At 38.0% G+C, this 11,837-nt stretch overlaps 1 protein-coding gene across 1 annotated transcript; it reads left to right on the forward strand.

Moving 5' to 3' along the window:
* Positions 1 to 1,024: 1,024 nt before the first annotated feature.
* Positions 1,025 to 10,935, forward strand: LOC131302910 (uncharacterized). The gene is made up of 20 exons (XM_058329702.1): positions 1,025 to 1,111; positions 1,755 to 1,828; positions 2,096 to 2,155; positions 2,237 to 2,267; positions 2,310 to 2,387; positions 3,362 to 3,455; positions 3,941 to 4,100; positions 6,269 to 6,322; positions 6,764 to 6,830; positions 6,991 to 7,045; positions 7,124 to 7,223; positions 7,775 to 7,785; positions 7,911 to 8,149; positions 8,237 to 8,342; positions 8,424 to 8,458; positions 8,564 to 8,656; positions 8,749 to 8,850; positions 8,985 to 9,359; positions 9,500 to 9,593; positions 10,659 to 10,935. Exons 1-20 carry the CDS (start codon positions 1,025 to 1,027, stop codon positions 10,673 to 10,675), a joined length of 1,932 nt encoding a protein of 643 aa, XP_058185685.1. The 3' UTR covers positions 10,676 to 10,935.
* The last annotated feature ends 902 nt before the right edge of the window (positions 10,936 to 11,837 follow it).

The raw sequence follows: 11,837 nt of genomic DNA on the forward strand, positions 1-11,837 counted from the left end.
ATGGTGTCAACGCCACCACCATCACCACCATGTTGCCACTACCACACCGCCGCCACCACAATTAACAGTATTAATTTTTGTCTAAATTAATAGTCGACCCATATAACCTCCTGCACCACCACCACAACAATTAACAATGTAAAGTTTTGTCTAAATTAACAGTCGACTCATACAACCTCCTACACCACCACCACCACAATGCCACCATCGCCACCACTACCACCACCACCACCACTCCATCATCACCACCACACTGTCGCCACCACAATCACCACTACCACACCGCCATCGCTGTCGCTGCTGCTGCCACCACAATTAACAGTGTTAATTTCTATCTAAATTAACAGTGTTAATTAATAGTTGGCTCATATAACCTCCTATACTATCACTCCTCCACCACTACAGCTACAATTAACAGTGTTAAATTATGTATAAATTTATAATTAACAGTGTTAAATTCTGTCCAAATTTAAGAATCCTTCATATACAGGGATATGTGTATCGTAGATTTTTTCACATATTATGCTTTCCTTAATTGATAATTGACTAAGAAATGAAGACAATAAAAATTAAAATTGTTAATTGTGGTATGAATTTAAATGAAAATTAACATTGTTAATTATAAATTTAGACAGAATTTAACATTGTTAATCGCGGCGGTGGTGGTGGAGTGGTGGTGTAGGAGGTTATATGGGCTAACTGTTAATTAACATTATTAATTGTGGTGTAAATTTATATGAAAATTAACACTGTTAATTTAGATAGAAATTAATTAATATTATTAATTATGGTGTGAATTTATATGAAAATCAACACTGTTAATTTAGACAAAAATTAACACTAGTAGTTGTGGTGGTGGTGGTGGTGGTGGTGACGTGGTGGTGGTCATTGTATTGGCGGTGGTAGTGGCGGAAGCGTGGTGGTGGTCATTGTGGTGGTGGCGGTGTTATGGTGGTGGTGGCGGTGGGCATTGTGGTGGCGGCGTTGTTGTGGTGGTGGTGGTGGTGGTTGTGGTGGTTGCGTGATGGTGGTGGTGGTGGCAGCGGCGGCGTGGTGGCGCAGTGGTGGTGGTGGCGGCGGCCGTGGTGGCAGCGGCGTGGTGGTGGTGGCAGTGAGGGTGGCGTGGTGGTGGTTGTAGAGACCCGTAAATTTTTTTAATTATTTAAAATATTTATTAGTTGGCTAATTAGGAGAATATAGTATATTTGGTGGCAATTTGAATTAGGGATGAAAATGAGGGAATTGAAACTTGAGGGAGTGAGTGTGTGATTAAAGGGTATAGGAGTATATATATATAGTGTGTGTGTGTGTGTGTGTGTGTGTGTGTAGGAGATTGTATATCTCCCATCCTCTCTCTCTCTCTCTCTCTCTCTCTCTCTCTCTCTCTCTCTCTCTCTCTCTCTACCGTCCCTCTCTCTCTCTATCGAAATTCTCTCTCTTTCCTCCCCTCTCACTCAAAACTCCTTCAAGACCTCAAGAACCTCAAAGATCAACCTTCCTTTGGCCCTCCAATCACGTTCTCGAGCTCGAAATTTCGTCGGTCAAGCTTGGAAGGAAGTTCTTGGTCGATTTCGGAGCTTTGGAGGTCTAGAGCTCGCTTGGACTTCGACCAATCGCTTGGGTCCCATTCGAATCACTTGAGGTAGGAATTTCTTACTCTCTCTATGTATTTATGGGTTGATTATGTGTTTTGATTGTGCTTGATTCATTATTTGTTGTTAAGGTTTCATTGTTGAAAAGCTGAAAATCTGCAGAAAAACTCCATAGTATTGATACCCTCAAAAGGGGCATCGATACCCCACTCTCCTCTGGACCAGACTCTGGCCAGGTATTGATACCTCGATAAGGAGTATCAATCCCCCCCTTCCGTTCCAGGAAAATTTGGTTCATTTGTTTTTTCTCGTGCCCGTTCGAACCTCGAACACCTTAAACACCTTTTGAATAATTTCACATCACTTTCAAACTTGATTATTCGTACCTCGAAAGATTCATTGACCAATCGATCTCCTTGGACTCTCATCATAACTTAGAAAGGTGTAGAAATAAATGATTAGGATATCTGTACGTTATGTACGCTTTTAGTTGATTGAAGTAGAGATGTTGTAGCATGTTTCAATGAACGATATAGATTTATTAAGCGCTATGACATGACATGGTGATTGGTTGATGTACCATGGAGTCGTTATTAAATATTGTAAGCTATAAGGTATGATGTGGGGGCTTGGTTGGTCAATAGGGGTTTGCCTACTGGTCCGAAAGAGAATAAGGTAACTTGTATCTTCGTGCTTTGTCTTGATTGATCATCCTAGGTTCCTTTGGTATTTCATTCTATAGATTCTCGTTTAGATCCTAGCCAGTGGTGTATCGTGGAGATTGTTGTTGGTTCGGTACGTGATGTAGGGCGTTGCAATATAGTTAGGGGAATAACGTGGACTTAAAAAATATATATCAATGTATAATGAGATATGTTTCAAGTTTGTATTACGTTGTGTGATGTTGAATGAAATAATGTGAACTTGATAAACGTTTTCCTCTTGTATATGGATGGATAATGCATGTGAATGTGTGTGTGAGTTGATAATTTGAATGGAGGGTCCCGCACCACAAGGTGTGGAAATGCGAAAACTCTAGAGGGCCCGTTACGCAAGGTGTGGTAAGACGGAAACCCGGGTAAAAAGAGAGTTCACTGTCACGCATGGGGTGGTAACACAGTTGAATTTCTCATAAAATGAAGAATTTTGAAGTCGATGTCAGAAGTATATGTTGTTACTTGAATTGTTTGCTGCTTGAGGTGATGACCATTAAAGAAAGAGATAAACAATTGACTTTGCCAAGGATTTGAAAGGAAAGGAATTTGTCTTTTTTTTAAAAGGGATTTTTATTAAAAATCCTCTGGCTATTCTTGAGCGAATCAACGGTTTCCGGTATTCATGCGCAGAATCAACGGACTCCGGCTATTCAAACTCGAATCAATGGAGCTTGACCCGTTAAGGTCGAGAGTTTTCTCAAAACTATTTTGGTAACCAAAAAAGAATATTTTCTTTTTATAAAAGGAGGTTTGGTGATGAATGGTAAGAAATAAGGAAGTTAAGTGTGGCATTCATTTGAGAAATTGTCATTGATTATCTAGATTGAAGTATGTTTAATGCTACTTCTACCTTGATGTATGAATGGTTAGGGATAGCTATAAGACGTATAGAATCCTATAGTCGTAGTTTGTCGGTTCTTCGTGATATTCCATTGTATCTCTTGCCCGTTTATTGAAAACCATTCACTCTTATTGCATATTTCATCGCATTTACATATAACTTGAGTATAGAAATTTTTATTGGGCTAGTGTAACTCAACTTATCATTTTCAGGTACACCTCAAGGATCTTGACGTGGAGTACATGGTGTGCATGCTTGACCTCACATCTTTTGAAAGCCGCCCAAAAAGTGGTTGTTTCATCTTTTGTATGATCTCTTGAAATGATTAAATTGTAAATTCATTTGAACTCTATTAACTTTAGATATTATATAACCTCTAAATTTACTGTCTTTAACTAACTATGAAATTTGAGTTGTAGTGCCAACACTACAAGAAATATGGGATCTCCCATCGCTTTTTTTACCAGCGGTTTGAAAAAGCGTTGCAATAGGAGTTCTATACCAGCGCTTTTTCTAGCCGCTGCTAAAATAAGGCTTTTCTAGCTGCCCTAGCAAAAGCGCAGGAATAGATCGACCATTTCCCAGCGGCCCAATAAAAGCGCTGGAATTGACCGGACATTTACCAACGGCCCAAGAAAAGCGCTGGAATAGACCTCTCATTTACCATCGCCAAGGAAAAAGCATTGGAATAGGCTCAAAAAAGAAGATCACCGAACAATGTGTAATTATATTATACGTTATACATTTTCTAATATTTAGCGAATCTCAATATGATAAAACTATTTTAACAGTCGAAGCCATTGATTTCGTTATGCTTATTGATCAAGTCATTATCGAAAAATTTGACTGGTATGCGTTTAGAAAGCTCCTTGATTTGGACGCAATTTGTGTTTTGGATTATTGTTATCGTTTGATTAGATGTGTAGCGATACCCGATCAACTTCAATCTTGGTAGGATTGATAAACTGCATATTATGTAAAAGATAGACGGTCCGAATTGAAAAATAAAGAATATTCCGAGGTCGGGTCTTGCAATCTAATATTTTAACTCGGGATGCATCAAATATTGCCCGATCTAATGGTACCCAATATCCAATGATCACCGATTTTGGTGACAATGATGGAATAAGTGAAACGTGAAATCCTAACGGTTCGGATCGACCATTGTACAAATTTAGTTGGTAACAACCTTTAAATTATATACGTTCAACGTAACTGTTTATAAACTAAGTCTTGTGATGTATTTGAACATATGGTAGCCATTCGATCATAACACAAGTACAACGATCCAGACCATTGATTTTGTTTTCCTTGTTGGTTATATCATTCTCGTAAAAAAATTGTCTCGATCGGGTTTCGAAAGCTTCTTTATTGAGACACTATTTCATTAAAAAAATGTATTTTTTGTTAGATCAAGTGTGTATCAACGCCCGATTGACTTCATTTTGGATATGAATGATGTACTCCATAATATGTAAAAAATGGATGGTTTTGATTAAAAAGAAAAAGACTCAAGTGGGGAGTCGAATATTGCAATCTAGCACTTTAATGTCTCGAAATGCATCAAATGTTGTCCGATTAGGTGATTGTCGATATCTAATGATCTTTGATTTAGGTGATTCTGATGGAATCAGTGTGACGTAAAATCCTAATGATTCAGATCGACTATTATTAAAATTTGATTGAGTAAGAATAGATTTTGTTCGTACTGCGCGATATGAGTTCCCTTAATTATTTTGGCCCCAATTCTCCAAAATAATTGAAACCACCAAATTTCCAACGAAATCCAATTCCGCCAAATTAATGGCGCGCTGAACCATTCCGCCAAACCGCTGAAAAGAAATTCCTCCAAATGAAAACAAATCTGTAAATCCTTTCGTATCCCTCTCTCTCTCTCTCTCTCTCTCCTGCGTGTGCCATCACAGTCCTACTCAATTTCTTCCACATTTAGATCGTCTCAAGAGATACTCTGGGTGTATACTCCATAGCTGAGGTACAACTCTCTCTCTCTCTCTCTGAACATTGCATATGTATTGGTGGACTAAGATCATTTTTTCTTCACGAGGGTTTGGGATTTTGTTTGGTTGTTTAGAAATTAAGGCTTCGAAAATTGGGGGAAGGGTTTAGCAGTGGTTTTGTTCAATATTAAGCGTAGTACAGTGGCCATTGCATGCAAAACGAAGTGAATGCACTCGTACAGATCATTTTTTGAAACCTCCGTGACCAATTTCGGCTTTGCATGTTCGAATCTTGTTTTATCCCAGTGACATAAAAACTGAAAACATGAAAAAAAAAAAAACCAATTTACTAGGATTCTTCTAGATGGATGTCGACCATATGTTTAGGTTAATCCGTAGATTAAAATTTATAATGTGGATTAGTCAGTGGTATAGGTTGTTTGCTTTTAGTCAGAAAATATGGCTCTGTCCTTTCCTTAGGCAGCATTCAAGAAGAGGTTCTTGATAGTTTAGTAGTGCTTCATATTTACATGCCGCCTGATGCCCTGTCTTTATGTTCTTCATGACATATCTATGGTTTCCCATACCTTCACAAAGAGGAAGGTAAAGTTTGAGTTCATAATTTGACTATGACCATGCCACTACACGTAATATAATCCTTGGATATTGACATTGTAGCTTCAGAGTTAGATGTCTACATTTCTGAAAAGTAACACTTAACTGTAAAAAAAAAATCACCAAGTCAGTAATAAATCTTGCAGGAGCTATTTATTGGTTGCAAGAGTTCATTTTACCTTTATAGATCATATTCTGAAGCCTTGTTTTATCTTTGTTCCAAACGACCAGTTTAGGTTGCAATATTTGACTCCATGACCGATTTCAGCTCTGCGTGTGTATGTGTGTATATAGGTGACCGGCAACCCCCTTGGTCTTCCTTGTGCTTCAAATCGGAAGGCTTAAACCTTAGCTAGAAGCAATATTCATGTGAAGTCTAAATTTTTTGGCTTAACTCTTTTGCTCGTCAATTTTGAGTTTCAGACCAAATAGTTGGTTTGAACTTTCGAAGGGTATGAGAAAAGTAAAGTTTTAGCCATGTAAAGGGCATGAAAGAAACTCATTTGTCTGGTTCCTTATGAACACTTTAGGTATGCTCACTTTCAGTTTTGGTATCCACGCAATTGTGGGTCATGTGGTAATTTCAATTGTTGCAGAAATGTAACAGAAATGATAAGGACCAAGAAAACAAACCATTAAGCTCAACGAACCTTGTTTTTTGCATAGAGTTCCTCCATGTAATTGTCTGGTATCTACAGAGGAAATAGAAATTAGAAAGTAAGCTCATTTCCACACAGATAGAACAACTCAAACAAAGACTATAGACGGCAATAGATGTCCAGATAACTTAATCAAGTAGAAGTAGGTCAAGGTTTGTTCCCATGTCGGGGGGATGCATACTATTCCGCTGCTGCCAGTTCTGTTCTGTACAGTTCTGTTGTGCTATTGTCTTCTTGTTCTCTGTGAAGTTCACTTGCTGTTGAGCTATAGATTTCAGTTGCTGTTGAAATTCTGTCCAACAGTGGTTAGCTTACTATCATAGTCTCAGTTGTTGTCAATTTTGCTGTTACTGCATTTCTGATTTTGTGTATGAGCAACCAGATTAGGTTTTGTTGGCTCATTCTCTCATTCATCCTTGTTTTTTCATGGTTATGGTGGCTTTGAATTTGTATTGCCGGATTGCCCTATCCTTAGGGGATGTCCCTTGGAATGTCTAGGCTTTTCTAGGGGGCTGTCGCTAGCTTTCTTTTGCATCATTTTTCTGCTGCGGCTGCCCAGTCTTTTGGCCGTCTGTTATTGAAGTTGTTGCTGTCATGTTGTTGCTAAAGCTGTTTGTTATGCCTGTCTATTTTCTTGCTGCTGCTGCTGTTATGTTGCTGCTAAGTTTGAAGCCTGTTGTTATGGCTATTGCTTGAACCTGTCTGCTGTCTGCTGTCTTCTATTTTGTTATGTGCATTATAGCTGTTCGGTTGTACTCTACGGCTTATGCTGCTGTTCTGCTGTTTTGCGTGAGGTTCAGTTGGATTGGGGGTGAATTCTCTCGTGTGGGATTGAAGTTCAAGTAACCTATTAGGCATCGAAAGTTCTTCTATTCTCATGTTGTCATCTTGCTTCTTTCTTTATGTAAAGTTACACTAAATGTAATCCTTTTGCCATCTGTTTCGAATCACTCTGTCAGATGGATAGGAAACAGATCTTCTAGTCCTATGTAGCCATTTGGCGTAGGCTTTCTAGGTTTTCTTTTGGTTTTTATTTTCTTTCTTTTCCTCTTGGGGTATGCCCCTTCTAGCCGTAGAACATATTAACATGACTAGGAAGCTATAGCAATCAACAACATAACAGAGAGCTACAGAACATATAGCAGCAACAGAACTACATCAGGATGCTACAGAACAGAGAGCTACATGACAGGCATCAGAACAGAAATAGAATTGATCCTATTGCTCTCATGCATGTTCCTTAGGAGTAAGGCATAACTGATGCTCATTTTTGTCCTTATTCTCTTTCCAACTCCTAATTTTAGGAGGGCTAAGAGGTGTTTGAGATTCTATCATCTTGATTTTATCAAAGTTTGGAACTTAGGATTGACTTTTGCTGTTCTGGTTTTTCTAGTTTCTGTTCTGGTATGGTTTCATTAATCTACAGTTGCTACCATGATGCTTCATATATATAAGTTGTTTGTCGATAAAAAACAAAAAAACTATACAAATTATACAACTGAATATTGAACTTTCTTATTATTGATTAGATGAATCAGGTGTGCGTAACAAACGAGGAATCACACGTTTGTCAGATGTTTGGAATCTCCCACCTACGCAACGAATTATTGTAAAATTCAATCTAGCTTTTGTTCCTGTTGGAAACAAAGGTGGCGTGTTAACTAGGTTCATAGGAACTGTAGCAAGGAAACCCCACCTATGCCCAATTAATTGCAATTGGCATGAAGTGCCACTACACTGCAAAGAAGCTTGCTGGAATATCATTCAGGTATTGAATTCCTAATATAGGTGTAGTACTTGAGTTCGTTTATTTTTTGAAATTGTCTTTGAAAGCTTTTCTGTTACTTCACTGCAGTCAAAGTTTGCAATTCCTAAAAATGATTCAGCAAGAGAGGCAATCAAGAAAAAAACTTTGAAGTTATTAGGGACGAGATTGCGAGATTGGCGATGCACCTTAAAAGGTAAATACTTCGATGAGGCAAAGACAGTTGCACAAATTGTTGCGACAGCACCTCCAACACTTAATCGTGAGCACTTTGCAGATCTTGTTCGTTATTGGTTCTCAGAGGAGGGAAAGGTATGAAGTATATAATTTCCTAGTGGCTTGACAAGAATTAAAAGACTTAAAACTTTGAATGTCATTATAATTCTTTTTATTGTATGTGTGCATGTGGAAATAAAGAATCTTAGTTTGAAGAATAAGAGAGGTGGAGACAAGAGTGCAAGTGTGCATACAGCAAGATCAAATTCTTATGCACGACATGCTCATGAATTGGTACTTAAAGTTGGTTTCTTGTTTCATATTTTCAACTTGCTATGTTTTTTGAGTTACATAATTAGTAAATATATGGACTGATAACAAAACAGGAGGTAGACTCTGGGTTTGCACCTAGCCAAGCAAAACTTTATATACCAACTCACACCAAGGAGGACGGGAAGCCTGTTAATGACATTGCAGGAGAAAATATAGTATGAGTTATATGTTTTTCAAGTTTAACTATCATAATGACTAGCGCACATGTTTCTTTTCCATTCTCTATGTGTGTGCGCGCAGTTTTTAGTTCATCTTTTGTACTCTAATTAAACTTATATCAATTGTTTAGGAAGCAATTAAGGTCTTAATGGAATCGCAACCAAATGGCTGGGAAGGTAATTCTAAAGGCAGCATATTTTGGTCCCGGGATGATATTTATTCTCAAGTGATTCATACAAAAAAGTGGCATGGTTGTGTTCCGGGTTGTGGGTTTGGGCCTACTCCAAAAAGTAGCGGCTCAACTTGCTTAGATTGCCCAAGGTTTAATGTAGCTGATGAAGAAGAGAGAATGAGAGACAAAGAAACTATACGTAAACTCAAAGATAAGGTGCATGCACAAGCGGTTGAAATGAGCACTTTAAAAGAACAAGTGGCTGAAATGAGCACTTTAAAAGAACAAGTGGCTGAAATGATGAGACATATGCCTGAGTTTACTGGATTACAGGTTATTCCATTTTCTTAACTTGATGAAATCTGTAATGTATATTATACCACTTTAGTTCAATAAAAGTATTAGACCAGTTAAGTTAGTCTATATATGTATTTGTTTAGATTCTTATGCAAATATTCCATTGCATATTTAAGGTTCGAGACGGTTGTAATGGCCCCTTTGATCAGGCTTCTCCACATGCTCAAAGATCATCGCACGCAAGTCATGACATCGAATGTTCTAATGGGGGTACATTCTTACATTGTACATGAACTAAATTTACTTAGTTGGAAATGTATGTTACAATTTATAAACTTCTTATATCATTTTGATATAACTTAGCTGGAAATAACTTTTTGGGTCTTATTGTCATTTAGTGTTTGTATGAAAAAAATGGCAGTCAAGTCTCTAAAAATTTTGAGCAGTCTGCATCTATGTAGGTTGTAGTACGGACACGGATACGAACACGGATACTGAACATGAAAATTTAAAAAAAAATATGAATACGGACATGGCGGGGGATATGTCACGTGTTCCTGGCGCGCGTGTCCCCTATCAAAAATATAAAACTTATTGTGGCATGTCCAATAAGTATTTGGCGTGTCCCCGCCGTGTCCCCTTGTCCAATACGCGGACACGGCGCCCTTTTGGAGTGTTGGTGCTTCATAGGTTTGTATGGAGTTCCAACTTTCAAAGTGAAACGGAAAAATGGTGGCTAAAGGTTCCTTTTGTAGTTGAATCTAAATACAGTAGGGTCAGATTTGAGGGAGCTAGTTCTTATAAATTCCATAGTGGTTCCATTGGCCTTGAGCCAAATTCTATTACCTTGAATGTGCCACTATATGTGTGAATTAGGCTCCGAGGGAGGAGATATAAGCAATGCTTTTCAATGTTGGATGTCATTTGCCAAGAGTTTTGGTTTGTTCACTGTTTGTACTGGACTGTCCATTTTGTTACTGTCAGGTATAGCTGTTGTTAGTGTTTGTTTAGTTGCTTATGTGCCATTACTGTCTTGTTTCTGTTGCTGCAAATGTTTGTCAGTTGCTGTACTTCTGTAGAACGACTAGTACCAACTTTGGTGCAGTTGGTTGCTGGATTGTCATTGTGTTGCTGACCAATTTTGATGCTATATTTGTTTGAGTTGCTGTTTTTGCAGTTCTTATGTCACGGAACTGGTCTGTTTGCTTTTGTTCTGTTATGGCTGTTGTTCTGTCAGAATTGGTGCCTGTTATGGGTAGTGATTGCTACATCTAATATCATGGGAGTTAATTGAAAGATAAACTTGGATTTTATTCTTCGTCATTTACATTGCAGGTAATAGGACGGTCTAGCTAAAAGCGTGATTTCAACCCGTCATTTTGAAAGCTCTTTCGGGAAGATGTTAAGGATGGCATCGTCGACTTTTGATTAGTTTTCTATTCCACGCAGTTTAGGTAATATGCGTACTTGTTGGATTGTGATATTTTGGCAAGGTTATGAACATTTGATCTACTTTTGAATGTTGACGTGTTATGGAACATACCTTCTTGTTGTGGTATTTCCTATGGATTATTTGTTTCTCCAATGAAGAATGAATTGTTTTGCTTTTCGATATTTTTTAGTTTTTTGAGAAAAAGTTAGTGATCAGATATGTGGTGAAAGTTGCTAATATCTATTCTATTAGGGCTACTTGAATGTGTAGTAATTATATTTAAAAAAAAAAATTGAACCTACACCAGCGTTTTTTAGCGCTGGTAAAAGTTTATGAAAAAATAAATAAATTAGACCTACACCAATGTTTTTGCGTTGGTAAAAGTGTGCCTATACCAATAGCCAAAAGCGTTGGCAAACAAAGCGTTGGCACAAGATTCGATATACCAGCGCTCGCAAAAAGCGCTGGTATAGGGCTATACCGACGGTCAACCACTAGCGCTTTATCCAAGCGTTGGTATAGGGCACGCAGGTCTATAGCAGCGCTTTGTGACACCTATGCCAATGCTTTTGGCTGCTTGCAAATTCCAAATTTCTTGTAGTGCAATGTTGTAAATCTTTAAACTTGGGGACTTGGTTTGTAAGTGGTTATTTGGAAACTCTCTTTTGGGTATTATCTAAATTATGTGAGGATCATTTATTGAAATGAATTATTTATTTATTGTTAAAAAATCGAGGGTGTGACAAATTGGTATCAAAGCATTAGATTTAGAATACCTAGAGACCGGGGGGAGACATAGTCTCATAGGTTCAAAAAACAAAAATTCGTTGCATTCGTTTTCAAAACACACGTGTGCTTGTATGATTGGGTCAGTACGTTGATGTGACATTGCATTTACATTGCTGTAGAATAGAGTAGAGTTTTTAACCCATGTTGGAAAGGTCAAAAACTTGCATCATATAGCGATACGATTAGTGCTGATAACTTTCTTTCTTATGCCCTTATAGTAAGATGTCTTCGAGATGTGAAGTTAGGTGGGGTAAGACTGGGAATCATGATCACCAGGGTTGTAGTGCATATAG

Source organism: Rhododendron vialii, chromosome 10a, assembly GCF_030253575.1.
Source record: "Rhododendron vialii isolate Sample 1 chromosome 10a, ASM3025357v1".
Classification (NCBI taxonomy): Eukaryota; Viridiplantae; Streptophyta; class Magnoliopsida; order Ericales; family Ericaceae; genus Rhododendron; species Rhododendron vialii.